General features: G+C 46.6%; 1 protein-coding gene and 1 long non-coding RNA gene across 5 annotated transcripts in view; one reads left to right on the plus strand and one right to left on the minus strand.

Moving 5' to 3' along the window:
* Positions 1 to 508: 508 nt before the first annotated feature.
* The window catches only part of CACNA1C (calcium voltage-gated channel subunit alpha1 C), a 457,698-nt gene continuing 443,657 nt past the window's right edge, over positions 509 to 14,549 (minus strand). For both annotated transcript variants that reach the window (XM_053943267.1, XM_053943268.1), the window contains 5 exons: positions 13,913 to 14,041; positions 13,343 to 13,452; positions 11,385 to 11,488; positions 8,014 to 8,331; positions 509 to 7,784 (listed from right to left, as the gene is read on the minus strand). In XM_053943267.1, coding sequence (XP_053799242.1) covers positions 7,488 to 7,784; positions 8,014 to 8,331; positions 11,385 to 11,488; positions 13,343 to 13,452; positions 13,913 to 14,041 — 958 coding nt within the window. In that variant the 3' untranslated portion in view covers positions 509 to 7,487. The remainder of the gene's footprint in view (positions 7,785 to 8,013; positions 8,332 to 11,384; positions 11,489 to 13,342; positions 13,453 to 13,912; positions 14,042 to 14,549) is intronic.
* Positions 10,096 to 12,270, plus strand: LOC128788330 (uncharacterized). 3 transcript variants are annotated; one of them, XR_008431033.1, is made up of 3 exons: positions 10,096 to 10,647; positions 10,863 to 10,925; positions 11,553 to 12,270. It is a non-coding gene; the product is annotated as an uncharacterized LOC128788330 (long non-coding RNA). The 3 variants fall into 3 exon arrangements; XR_008431031.1 differs by having other exon boundaries at positions 10,096 to 10,925; XR_008431032.1 differs by having other exon boundaries at positions 10,096 to 10,925; positions 11,563 to 12,270.

Raw genomic sequence — 14,549 nt, forward strand, 5'->3', positions numbered from 1 at the left:
ACAGTGCTCAGCTGGCATTGCGGTGTAATTTCCTGATAACCATGGCAGAACAAATTTGCTCAATCGACAAGCAAATGTGTGGAACGTTACTTGTTATCATCCCATTAGCTTCATGGCTTATGTATATCCTAATTACACTGCATTTAAGCTGAGGGCATTCATTTTCTGTTGCACGTGCTTGGTAAGAAGGAATCCAGTAGAGAAAATGTTAAGTGTGTGGTTGCATGTGAGTCACACATTGGACATCGCGACACGTCAGAATTTCTGTGGTGACAGCAGCACAGACAGCAGTTGGATTTCCTAAGCTGCTGTTTAGTAGGGCAGGCTGTGGCTGTGCAGACCGTTCTGCAGCCCCTTAAACAGGGACAAGAGCCCCTGAATGGCAGCAGGGCCACCCATGGGAAATAAGGGGCTGCAGGAAGCTGTCTTTGATTTTCAGCCACTGCTGGTAGGAGGGGGCAACGTCAAAGGAGTTTTGATACCATTTACAATATTGAACAAATCTGGACATTGTTTAGAAATTTATTAGCAATTTTAAAATAACATCATTCCTTAGATAAAAATGCAATCTTACAGGAATATACATTTGTCCCACACAGAGTTGACCCTATAGCTCACTGGCGGGCCACTCGCTCTAACTTTCCTCTGTTGATTTTAAAACGTGCGAGAGGGCAAGACGGACTCTGGCACTGATGACAGGCTTACATGACGGTTACAAACTGTACAGCAGTATTTACAAAAGCATTTCTGTGGGTTCATGAAAACTAGATATAAAAGTGTGGAAGGAGGTAAAGAATTGAGACAGGGAAGGGCTTGGGTGGAGGTGCAAGGGAGGGCTGGGAAGGTGGGCAGGGAGCGTAGGGAAGAGTGGGAGAGGAGGTTTATATCTGGACTGATTTATACTTGAGAGAGGTCATTTTACAGCTCTGGGCAATTCAAATGAAGGCAAAACACTTATATTTATCAACATTTATAGCTGATGTTCAGAGCAGGGAATGGTGCTCCAGGGCCTGAACTTAAGAGGTGCTGAGGAACCCCATCTTCCCTGAAGTCACTGGGAGACACTGGTACGCAGTACCTGCTGGGCCAGACCCAAGCCATGCACAGGCAGTACCCCCGGACCTTAAACCCTTTGGATCCTGCAGTGCTCAGTCCTTGGTGCTGATGTGAATTCAGACTGAGTGAGAGATCAGCTCCTAAATTACACTTTCGCTCCTGAAACCGGACTAGATTCCAACCACTTCTTGCCAGAATTCACCCAAAGTGACTCATTCCTTGCTCTGTCAAGCGGCAATTGTTTGGAGGGAGATTCATCATTCGGAATTGATTTTTAAGGCAGTTTTATAAGTATCTCCCCTTTTTTTTTTGTGTGTGATGCAGCAATGTTTGTCAGAGATATTTACAATGTCACTCCTCCTCCTCCAAAATCTTCCCACATTCAAACTGTTAAGACTAAATAAGCTTGAAACAATCATTTCTATGAGCAATCATAAAGTCGATGATGCTTAGATAGTATTGGCTGCCAGTCTACCTAGGTGCTTGAGATGGGAACAGACTGACTTAGGATGCTTAAAATACTGAAAGCATTTCTGCCTAACTGGGAGAGAGCTAACAAAAAAACACAGGTATTTAATCACCTGAATGATGATGCCAGCAAATGGTGTCTGAGTTTGTGGTTCTGTCTCAAATAGGGAAAAGCTTTGGAAAGGGGCTGTTGGAATGCTGGCAGAAAAATCTGTGGCTGAGTGGAGTGATGCCTGCTCTTGCCTGAGCCTGTCCCTGCTCCCCTGGGCCTGGGATGCAGCTGCTAATCCTGGCCTAAGGAAATGACCAGGCAGAGCCAACTTCAGGCCGCAGGAGTGGAGGCAGAGTGCCTGACATGGGGTAGAAAAACAACAGCATGGGAGTGTGGAGACAAGCTCCTGATCCTGCCTAACTAAGCCCTTGGTAATGCTAATGAAGATTCCCTCATTACATCAGTCATTGGCGCTGCTCCTCTCAATTAGCCCTTTAGAAAGGGACTTGATTAAGTTGCCTAATTGTCCCCTGCCACCTGAGATCTCTGCCGTCCTCTGGGGCTGGGGGCTGTGACACCAGCCCTGCGTGGGCCAGAGCTGTGCCTCTCCCCAGCAGCTGCGGCAGACCTGGCAGAGGATACTGTAGGTATCTCAAATGACAGCGGACACCCGCGTTTAGGCAACTGAGTCGAGCCCTGTGCCCCTAAAGAAGGCCTGGTTTTTATGCTCAAGTGTTAAGTTCCCCGTAAGGGAGAGGAGAAGAACGGAGAATTTAACTAGAACACTAATGTTTGTATCAGAAAAGGGTTTTTTTTTTTTTTTTTTTTTTTCCCATTCCAGTGTCATGCTACTGAGTTTTGTGAAAGCAATTGGAGCCCAATCTGTCTTCAGAACAGGACATTTCTCCTGCTGTGCTTCTGCCCTCACCCACCCAACCTCAGGGAGCTGTAGCAGCAAGGCCAGAGTGGTTTTAGCTTTCCAGAAACAAAGCAGGAACAGAGATAAAAGCTCCACGGACTGAGATCCCATGGGAAACTTTCTGGATCCCTGGGCTTGCTCACCCAGAATAAAACTTTTAAAGTTTCACAACATTCAAAAGAAGAAAAAAAGAAACCCTGTGCAGCTATTGAGAATTGTATTTCTTAGACTCCTTTGAGGAAGAAAATAGATGGGGGAAAGATGTAATTAAATTTTTCAGGGCCCAATTCTGTTTTCCACATCCTTTGCATCAATATAACCTCCTTGGCCTCTAATGCCCTCCAGTCTCGTGTTAGCAAGATGGGAACTGAGGCTTCCGATGGCCTGGAATGTTTTCTTTACATGCACTACAGTTTTCATTATGAGAACTGATAAAATCTCACTGCTACCAGAAACCCCTGACTGGATTCTACTTCAATATTGTTGTGCTCCAAATTCCCCATTCAGTGTTCCTCTCCCCGCCAGTGCCCCTGCTGTGGGGACAGTCACAGCAGGACCATGGATGTATCTCAGGATACTCAGTTCTGTCTCAGTAGGGCTGCTTCACTTCAGCTCCCTGGACCAGTGGGTTGGGGTTTCTCATCTACTTGTACAAAGCAAGGCCTGCAACTCCATCTGTGACACAGGTGACCAACCCCACGGGCTCGGGGTGCTGCCACCTCGTCTGCTTGTGTCTGTGTGCAAACGCGCATACATTTCATACAGCAATCTGAAACTCAGGCAGAAAAGACACAGGAGCCTGGCTGAGACCCATACATCTGTTATATTGGCGTCAGTCTAAAGAAAGCAATGATACATTGCTTTGGAAATTATCAAGAAATGTAAAAAATGCATTTGCCCTTTTTTTTTTTTTTTGTTGTTGTTGTCGTCGTAGTCACTGGGGCAGGGTTGTGAGTCAGAAAACAAAGCAGAAATAGATGCGGTTCTGTACATGGCGCCTCTCTGGCTGTCCCTCCGTGCTGGGGTGTGGTGGGCAGGGCAAGAAAACAGGCGGGACCCCTGCGGTAGCAGCAGCATCTACACCATCATCGTCCACACGTCCAGCTGAAGAGGCAGATGATGCACAAAAGGTCTGTGGACAACGAAACTCCAGCTCTGGATCATGAGTTCCACTTGCTTTCCCATCACGTCAGCCACACAGAAATAGGGAAGAAAAAAAGAAATGCACCCGATGTGGCTGACCCAGTACTGTCTGGACTAATGAGCAGGAGTGATACAGGGAGGAGGTTTGTTGTTTTATAAGAAACGTCTTTAGTCTGCAGTGTCCTCTCGCGAGTCAGAGATGCTCAGAGGCAAACAGCAGATCATTTTCCCCATTCTTTCCTTCCACGCCACTTCTCAGCCATCGGTTCCTTCAAAGCTTCCATCCACAGCACAGTGATTGTACCCACCATCCACTCCCATACACAGGGAAATGCTCCAGGAACTAAACCTGCCCCCTCCTTCCCACTGTCCCCCAGCCTCTGCCTCACTCGCAGGAGGCAGCAGCTCTTTGCTCAGGCCTGTCACAATGTGCACATTGGAAGTACCTGAAATGAAAAAAAAAGGAAAAAAAGCCACCCTCCCCAGAAAGAGAAGTTTGCACAGCTGGCACCAGCAATTACTAAATTTAAAACCTCCCCCTCAGACTGCAGAATTCATTTGCATTCTCTGCTAGCCGTTCATTTTCCACTCTGCAGCACCTACGAGGTCTTCCAGGAGAGACTGGGGTTTTCCCTGGCCATAGGCTCTGACCCCCGAGGGAGCAACATCTTTCACCAAGAATGGCTGGGGCGCTATCCTTCCTGTCATTTTCCTTTCCATCAAGAAAAAGCCTAAAAGATGGGCTGTCAAGCATCCAAAGCGCTCGTTGTCACTAATTTAGGTAAGCGCTGTTTCCCAGGAGTGAAGAACCCCTGTTTTCCATTGGGAGGGTCAGATGGATTTTGCAGTGAAAGAAGATGAGTTAGGGAGCCCTTACATGGCATTTTCAGGAACAGGCAGGCACGGGCATTCTTCCCTTTCAAAGTCCCTTTGGAGCACATCAGCAGCAGCAAACTCACAGGGAGACACACATGTGTGCCCATCTCCGTACAGGCACCAGGGATGAAAGGATGAGACTGACCCACACCAGCTGGTTACTTTCTCCAGGACAGCCTTGAATTATGACTTTGATGACAGATGCTTGTACAAATGGATTCGTATTTCTCTAGTATTTGGGTTTTTTTCAAGGTATCTTGAGCCGATACTGGCCAGTTCAAAAAGTACAGACAAAAATACCCTTTGCTATTTCTCCTTTACGCCCCAGAGAATCGAGCAGAAAAACAAGAGTGTCACAAAAATAACGTGATCAATGTATGAAGTGAAGGGTGTTCTCAGGCATCTGCAGAACCTCAAGATTTGGATCAAAGTTTAGCTCTGAGTCAGATCACACCTCAGAACTGATCTGCAAGTTTGTGAATCATCCTGAGGAGGGAAAAAAAAAAACCAGCAGTAGTCTAGACAAAAAACAGTTGCATAAAATCTAACAATACCTGCCTGTTTTTTCAGCCTCTCTCAGGGTTAGGGCCAACCTTCAGTGTGAGAGAGTTTCACACTTACTAGTCAGGAATTGTGCCTGGGACATGCTGTGCTGCCAGATGTTTTGTGACTTAGTACCACCCACCAAAGTCTGGGAAGAGGATTGAGACCATGCATGGGAACACCAAAAAGTCACTTGGCACCTGCATCTTGACCAGCCTGCAGCAATTCCACTAATAAAGATCCACAACTCTCTCCCTCTCCCTCTGCTTTTAGCCCAGCCCAGGGTTAGATAATTTTACTTTGCCAACTGTTCTGATTCTTGCATTTCTTATCCCAGGATCCTGCTAAAATTGATCAGGGTTCAGCTATTTAATAAAATAATTTTGAAGCCAGATTTTTTTACGCCCTGCTCCTTAAATTGCTGGTGCCAGCTGAACATGTAGGATGGATCTGCCAAATGGGCTTTGGGGGTCTTGCCACCCTTGAGTGGGACAAGACCTTTAGAGGAGCTGAGCAAAAGGAAAGAAAACAAAGCCTGAATAAAATGTCCCAGTCTTGGGAAGAAAGATTCTCTACCGATAAAGTCATCGTGCACGTTAAAAGGGAGTGAGGAAGAAGGAAAATGAACACAAGATATGCAAAATCAGTAACGTTCAACCTGTCAGTGGATTGCAGAATAGTTACTTACACCAGGTACACTTTGTTCATCGTACAAATTAAAAAAGGAAAAAATAAAATAAAGTAGTACCCTTTCCCCAACCACACGTAAAAAAGCACTTAAAAGTTCAAAGGTAAAGCTTGGCACATTCCAAATACGAAATGACTCACTTGACATGCAGCAAAATATACAAGAAGTGATTCTTTTTTTTTCTTTTTTTTTTTAAACAAACTTAATTCAATTCATTATCTTTGCTTGGCACAATTGCAATTCATTTTAAAAAAATATTTGAAAAATACTGAAACTGACCTGAATTCAAGTATAACGGTTTCTTCAACAGAAACATTATCAATGCAATAAAACATCACACGGAATATATCGAAGCGTAACGTCTTCTGGTTTGTTTTTCTTTTTTTTGTTTCCCCCCACCCCCGTAAATTTTTTTTTTTCTATACAGTTTTAATGCCGACACAACTTACAATTTTATTTTAAAATTAATATTATTGCATTGTTTTTGCATATCTTGTGGAACAGAAAATGCAAAGTTACTGATTCCCTTTTCGAAAGCAGAGACAGTGGTTTGTTTTTGCATTCGAATGGCCCCAGATACAGATCTCACCAAACCCAGCAGCTCAAACCAGGACGTGGAGAACTGCTCTTACACACACACACGCACGCACACGCACTCGCTCCTATTGCTCCCACACTCACAGATACACTGAGCACTAAAAAGAACCCAAATCAATCACTCAAATGTGCAAGACTATATCAAGTGCATTGCCTACTATCTTTAAATTATAAAACAACAACAACAAAAGGTTTCAGTTGCTAGTAAATAAAATTACAAATCCTCGGTGTACATAATGGTTGGTAAAACTCATCTATCGTTATACTTCCACCAAATTCCAATGGAGAAACCACCCCAACCCCAGTTTAAATAATACAACATGATCAAACCAATTTAACATCTGCAAAGGTGAAAATAAACCAAAACAAAAAAGGTAGGTGATTACAAAACGCTGTAAACACTCCCTTCTCCCTCAAAATAATAATAATAATAATAATAATAAAATAGTCAAAATAAAAACTGCAACATGCTTTCAAGAAAATACCAAACTGCGAAACAAGAAGAACTCTGCGCAGGCCTGGCGGCCTCTCAGCCCCGCCATGCCTGCTCTCCCATTGGCTGGCACAGTTGGCGTGCTAGCTCTGATTGGCCGGCAGGACACAGCCTAAACTCTGATTGGCTGGCGAGTGACCGCCCGAGCTCTGATTGGCCGGCAGGGGCCGCTGCCGGAGTCTGGGCAGGGCTGGGCCGCGCCTCGGGCTTCTCCTGCTTCCTCCTCCCCGTGGCCGTGTGGGAATCCACAGCAGAAGTCTTCCTCTCCTTCCGAAGCAAAGGGCCTTGGCTTTATGGAGACGGTGAGGCTCATACAGAATATGTGCAAAATGATTTTTACAAGCAAGGTTGAAAGACACCCGTTTGGCGCAGGGTCCTTTTGGCTAGGGCGATCCACAGGAAGCTGAGGTTCCCCTTCGTGCTCCGGAGGCAGCTGTCGTTCCTTGTGCAGGGACTGAAAAAAAGAGGGAGCTGGCTCTCCTCCTCTTCTTCTCCTCCTCCTCACTCTTCCTTCATGGACACGTGCTGGGGTTATATCCGCTCCTGAAAAGCTTTCTTACACCACCCAACTCTGCGACTCGTCCCAACAGAAATGAATGAAGAACGCTGTTCCGGTTACTCCAGGTCACGAGAACAGTGAGGCACTTCTGAAACAAACCCATTAGGAACATTGAAACAAATAAAAAACCAGCATCGCTTCCAGCCCTGGCAACTACAGGCTGCTGATATAAATCCTGCTGTCCTTGAGCTCCTCCTGACTTATCCTACAATCCGGGTTCTGCACCTCTTCCTCTTCCTCTCCTGCACTGTCCTGCCCTGGGTCCCTGCAGTTAGCAAAAGGCAAGAGGTTGCCATTGGGGCTCTGCTTGCTGTTACCATTGAGAATGTTGTCTGCTGCATTTTCCATCTCTTCTATCGTCATGTCGCAGGCGTCTGCGAGCTCCTGGGTTGTGACCTCAATGAACTTTGGATCTTGAGCAAACTGCATCAGTCCTTCCGAAATCAAGACCTTCAAAAGCAGGTGGGGAACCAGAACACAAAGACACGTGTTAGTACCCTGCAGCATCAACCCTGCCACACCTCCAACGCAACCCTCTTCCCTGCTGCGTTTCCTTCTCCCATTCACGCTTCTAAACCCCTGCAGGGAGAAGGGCTCTCCTTCTGCTGCCCTGCTCTTGCAGGGCCATGTTTTTCCAGCTGCCCGTGCCACAGCATCCTCGGTGCCCGTGCGCTCTTACCGCTTCCACCAGGCTGCTGGCGCTGCCGTGGAACTGCCGGCTGCTCCCTGCGGTCGGGCTGGGCACGGTCAGGGACACCGGCCGGGCTCTCCTGGGGCTGCCGCCGCTCTCCGGGTACCGGGAGCCGCAGTGCACCGACGGCAAGCTGCTGTTGAGCTTCTCCGAGGACTCGGCCCCGTCGAGGCGCAGCGTTGGGATGTTCTGTTGCGGCCAGCCCCGGTTGCACGGCGTGGCCGGGGGCGTAGCACACAGCCGAGAGAACATGGTGGGGGAATGGCTTCGCTGGAGCAGGGGACTCAGGCCGGCCACTGCTAATGCCTGCGGACAGAGGAGGGACAACGTGAGCGAGAGCTTGCAGGGCTGGGACAGGGAGGTGCTGGAGAAACCATCCGAGAAAGGCCTGGAGAGTCTCGAGGCTTATGAACACAGCTGCCAGGGTTTGGATGTGTGCTGCAAACTCATCTTGCAAGGTTGCCTTTTCATGGTAGTGCTAGTGCCAAGCACTGTATTGGAAAGTTTCAGAACCGCAGTTCTTTAACCTGGGAGCCACGGCACTGCCTGGAGGACGCAGCCCCATTCCCACAGCACTGCCAGGAGGATGCAGCCACATTCCCACGGCACTGCCAGGAGGATGCAGCCCCATTTCCACAGCACTGCCTGGAGGATGCAGCCCCATTCCCCACGGCACTGCCAGGAGGATGCAGCCCCATTCCCCACGGCACTGCCAGGAGGATGCAGCCCCATTCCCCACAGCACAGCCAGGAGGATGCAGCCCCATTCCCCACAGTTCTGCCAGGAGAGATGCAGCCCCATTTCCATGGCACTGCCAGGAGAGATGCAGCCCCATTCCCTTGGCACTGCCAGGAGGATGCAGCCCCATTCCCACGGCACTGCCAGGAGGATGCAGCCCCATTCCCACAGCACTGCCAGGAGGATGCAGCCCCATTCCCCACGGTTCTGCCAGAAACACCACATCTTCTCCAGTGGGGGAGACAGCAACTCATTTTCCCACCACTGACACCACACACAGCACAGACTTTTATTGCCAGTTGCTGTTTTAAGTGTCTTCTGAGGAACCTGAACAGATACCAGATATGAATTTTAGATGTGTGTGTGGTTGGCAATAACTTGAAATCCACAACTGGATTTTAAGGCATCTTGCTGTTGGTGGGAGGATCAATATCTGATGATTATACTTTCAGCCATCCAGTCCTTCCTGTAATCATATACACAACCTCTGAATCATTCAGCCTCCTCTTAAAATGAATTCCTCAAGAGGCCTCTTGTTGCACAGGGCTGATCTGATGCCTTATTGATGGTGACTGCTTCCTTGTTCTATAAGCAAGACTGTCAGAGTCATAAGCTCATCTCACAGAGCTCATGGCTGAGCAGTGAAATAAATGCACAGAAACTACAAAAGCGTGTGGATTCTGTTAGGGCAAGGCTCTGGGTTTAGTCTAAGCTAACTGTGCAGAAAGGCACTGGCAAGCCTCCCTGCTCTTCACTGCCTGCCTGAGAATGCTGCCTCAAAGACATGACTTACACGAGACTTAAACTCGCCCTTTGGTGATGCTCCTTCTCTCCACTCACCACAGTGGGACTGAACTGACTAATTTAAACTGGACAGCTCACTTAAAGCTATCTAATGTTCAGTGAAGCTCAGGCCATCTGCCACTGAAATCCTTGGGTACTGATAATTATGTTGTGCTGATGACTTCAGTGTCAGAAAAAAAGGATTTTTCATTCTGAAAAAAGTAATTCTTGGTCACCTGCAAGTTCACCGAGGTTTTCTCAGTAATTAGATGTCAGACTCCTATCAAATTTCAATGAGGAAGAAAGCCCTTAAAACTTCTGAATAAGTCATACCCTGCAGGCTATGATGGCCTCAGCACATCCCTTAAACTGCCAGGACTTCAAGGAGAGACCTGGATCTGTCAGGCAGGACAACAGAACCAATTTTCCAGCTTGTTGGCAGAAACTTACACAAAATGTTTTATCAAGAATGTGAGGTTCTGAGGAAGCTGAAGGACGCTCTGTAGGACTGCTTTGAGCTTCAGCTGGACACATTTACATATTATGACGTACAGGTGATTCCATGAGAACACCTCTTCAAGCATTCCCAGCAACAGAATCCACTAGGTTTAGCAGAGACAACCTTTCCACTCTTTGGTCTTATTTCAGGTCCTGTTGTTGGTTAACATTTTAGGTCCTGTTGTTGGTTAACATTTTTGTAAATGTGAACATTGCTGAGTGTTGCCAGCTGGCAGCCAGATGCCTCTTTCAGGCTAGCCCTTCAGTCTGGCTGAGTGACGCCTGTGTGGGCAGAGCCCCACCCCTCCAGGTTTTGGGCTGCCTGATGGGTTGGGAAAGGGTGAAGAGGTTTGGAGGGAGGTGATCCTGTCAGCTGTGTGGGCTGGGAGGGCTGGCAGGCCTGTGTTCCCTCTGCCTGGCCTGCCAGGGGAGGGCAGGAAGTCTCAGGAGGGCTGTTGGTGCTGTGGTGAATGTGGGAAGCTCTTTCCTGACCAACTCCCTGCTCCAACACGTTTTCTGGTTGTCCCTGCCACAGCTGTAACTCTCTGCAGACCACTGCTTTCTGGAGCTCAATAATGAAAGGATAACTCTCTGGAAGTGGAGGTGAGAAAAGCCAGGGAGCCTCAAGCCCACCCCTCTGTCACTCCTGTGACTTCTCACTCCTCCCATTCTTGCTGTGTGGCATTTTCTGCCCTTGTGGCAGCCTAAAGAAGCAGCAAGGCCATTCTACCCTGCCTGAGGGGGTTGCACAGAGCAGGATGCCACCTGCAAGGCTGGCACTGCCATCTGCACCTGTTTCTTTTAATGGTGACAAAAAGTGGCAACATCAAAGCAGAAGACACAGCTCTCCTTTGGAGCCTGACAGCTGGCTAATCATCCAGGTATGTGTTTAGGCATATATTTGCTAGGCTGCTGAACACAGTTACAAAGGGCTTAGGAAGCTGATTGATTACATGTAATCAGTTTGTGTTTTAAAAAGGTTAATTACACTTACTGGTTACCTTTAATTAATATTAAAGTAGACTGTGCACACTTTATTCATGTGCATACTGCCATCAAAGCCAGCGTAAGTGCATTGCAGCATGCAATTTGGGTAGTTATTTTCATCTTGTTGCTAGTATTTTATTTTATTCATTCATGAGCATCAGACAGTGGTAACTGTGGCTGACTCCAAGGGACATATTCCTGTAGCATTCTGGGAATGATAAAAATCCTGATTGCTGAAACCTGGGCCTTTGGTAGGGGTGAGAATCTATCCCAAATGATTTTTAAACAGTGGGTTGGGATGCTCTAGGGGGCACTGCAGGTGGCAGGGGCCACGTCTGGTTATTAACACTCACCTGATGATGGACCAGATGCAAAGGCAGGACTGTCTTCTGTGAGACGTCCACACCCTGGTTTTTCTGTCTTTTCAAACACTCTAAGTGAAAAGATGCTCTTCGACCTGAAACAGCAACACACACGATGTGTCCATCACTCATAACACACTACAGGTAACCTGGTCTCAGTTTCTTTTAGTGCAGTCCCACTGGACCTCCAGCAAAGACTCACATGCTTCAGGCTCTGTCCACTCCCCTCAGCACCGTGCCCTTTCCAAAGCAAATGTGTTTACAGAAAGCACTCAGGCATCACAAACCAACCAACTCCACCTTCCAAGCAAGCTGCAAGGTAGGATTGCTGCAAGGTAGGATTGCTGCAAGGTAGGATTCTGCACACTTTTCTCCTTTAAAACACGTGCAGCTGATTTCCCTCCCAAGCAGTGGCAGCGCTCTCAGATGTGACAGCTGAGACTCTGGTGCTGGGCTGGCTGCACACAACACACAGGTGGGGACATTGTGCTGCTCAGGTGACACTGGCACCCTGCTGGCATGTGATCTGTGTCCCTCAGCTGCCAGACATACCACACTTTGTGAGACTGTGCCTATAGCAAGGTCAAGTGCAACTGAATCCATCAATGGGGAATTTACTGGTGAATGGAAGGTGACTTAGACAGAAATGAATTTTCAGAATTTGGAAGGAAGGGAAGAGAGAAAAAAACATTTTAGAGGGAGCTGCTGAAACAGACACAGTTGTTTACTTGCTATAAAATTAAATTTTACTTCTCCAAATATGAGAAAGGTACTCCCAATGAGGAATTTAAAACTCCTGAAAAGGATGTTTATGATCAAGTGCTTTACTTCTGAAAAATGGCAAATAAGTTCATTATTAAAGATTCACACTAAAATATTTTGTGGTCCTCTTAATTTTGTTGACATTTTTTCTAAAGAAGGAAAGATAAATAGAATTCTGAAAATAGTAAGTATCTTTAATATTGGATTGTTGAGAAAAAGCCCTCTCAGGGTTGGAGAAAATATGGTATAACCTAGAGAACGCAGGTTAAAAGTATTTCCTCTTTCTAGAGAAAAAACCCAACTACTAAAATGCGTATGACATCAGTATATAAATATTCACTAGAATGTAGTTAGTGAAGCATTGTATCAAGGGCTGACTGCCTTACAGATAGATATAGAAGTTGTCATTTCCTAATATTTTAAGATTTAAAATAAAGTAAATGTTGTTAGAACAGTGAAGCATCCTGAAGGATTTCAGTGAAGGCTCCGTAGCCTCACTTTAAATATGACACTACCAGTCTGTCACTGTTATTCTGTAAAAATGTATTTTATACACACGATTCTTTTTAGTTTCTCCCTTCAATGCCCTTTTCCACCACACCAATACTCAGAAAAAGGCTGAAAAATGCTATACCTAAGAGTTCATTTTGTCACAGACTCTTGATACTTTCATAAAACCTTGTGATTCATGGGTTTCATCTCACAGTGAAGCACTTGAAAATCTCCAGGGACAATTAGAGCAGAAGGCAAATGTATGTCATATTAACTTAATCTGACATTCAGTGTGTTCCTGGCAGCAGACAAAGGAGACAGTCTCTCATTTCTCCTTGCTGAATACACACAGAGCAGAACACCGTAGGCTCAAGGCTCACCTATTCAGTGACTTCCTGGTGACTGTTTGGAGAGCCTACAGCTCTCAAATAGACTGCCCTAATTGACAGGCAGGCTTGATCAAACAGATCACAGGGACTGTCCAAACAACCACAGGTTCATCTGCTGACTGAGTGTGAAGCCAGCAGAGCCATGTGCCTGATCAGGATTGTCTGCACGCCCTGGGATTCATGGCCTCATGAGCTGAATGCAGCAAACAGCAACACCCGTGCCCACACAGGCTGGGATTCCTTCAGGGAGATGTGGGAACTCCATCAAGGTGGAGGAAACACAGCCCAGCCCTGCTGGGAGGTTACCTAGAGCTGAGGAGCACAGGAACCCCTTCTTCGGAGAGTGCCGGGTGTCCTCTCCTTTGTTGTGTTCTGGTGGAGTGAGTTGTCTGTTTTCATCATCTTGGTATGCAAGCCTGGGAAAGGAGAGCAGAGGGATTTAGAAAAGCAGCTGATATTGGGCAGAAAAAGCCCTCTTCCAGCAGGGAAGCCAGGAAGGTCATGCTAGCAAAGGGATGCAAGAGCAAGCTAGCTTCAAACTATTACTGGTCCAGGAGCAGTAACAAGAGACCATGAGACAGAGAACTCTAAAAATGAGCTCTGGGAACATCAGGAGGTAGAAGTGAATGTGGAGGGCAGCCCTGCAGATGCCTCATTCAGAGAAAGAAAGTCCCAGGTGAAAAAATAATCTTTAATAACCTTTTCAATGTTACTTCTAGGGCTGAACTGGAATTATTTTCTCATATTTGAGTTGTCTAAAATTTTATGACCTTCTCCCATAAATTGAAATTTTTGTGGAAAAATGTCACCTCTTCCCACCTCTCCCCCTTAATTAAAGAACCACCCAAACACCTTGACTAAAGCTGCAAAGCTCACATTTCGGTAGAGAGCAGACTTGGTTCACTACAGTACTCAATGTCTTCATTCAAATTTTCATCGTAAGTCTCATCCTGAGACACTTCCTCTTGGCAAACAATTGCCAGCTGGCTGTCTCTGGAACTGGAGCTAATGAGCAAAAAAGACAAGTCAAGATATGGAGATGGTAAAGACAACCTGTTACAAAGACAAGAATGACAGGCTCCATCTGTCTAGGTTTATTATGATGCTGAAGAGCCTTCATAGGAAAATCAATGACTGAACAGAGCTACAGAGTTCACAAATACAAGGCAACAATCTTTGTCTGTGTCCTCTTTCACAGATTCTTAAACTGTAAATGTATTTTGTCCTCTGTGACTACCTGCATTCTATGAATGTGCACATCACACTGACCACATTTCCAACCATATGCCTCACTGAACTCACAGTAAAATCTGAATAAGGAATAAGCTTTTTCCCTTGTTGCAAAAGATTTGGTTATGGATTTTAGAGAAGCCTCCTGGACACTCACAGTAACCCTCTCATCAATGTGATGTGTGGCCTTTGCTTCCCAAATCCCTCAGTCTGCACCAGCTCTGCCCTCTGCCTGCTGGTCACGTTCTCATCCTTGCTGGCTTTTCCACCTTTCGTCCCCTTT

The sequence above is a fragment of the Vidua chalybeata genome, chromosome 5 (assembly GCF_026979565.1).
Source record: "Vidua chalybeata isolate OUT-0048 chromosome 5, bVidCha1 merged haplotype, whole genome shotgun sequence".
Taxonomy (NCBI): Eukaryota; Metazoa; Chordata; class Aves; order Passeriformes; family Viduidae; genus Vidua; species Vidua chalybeata.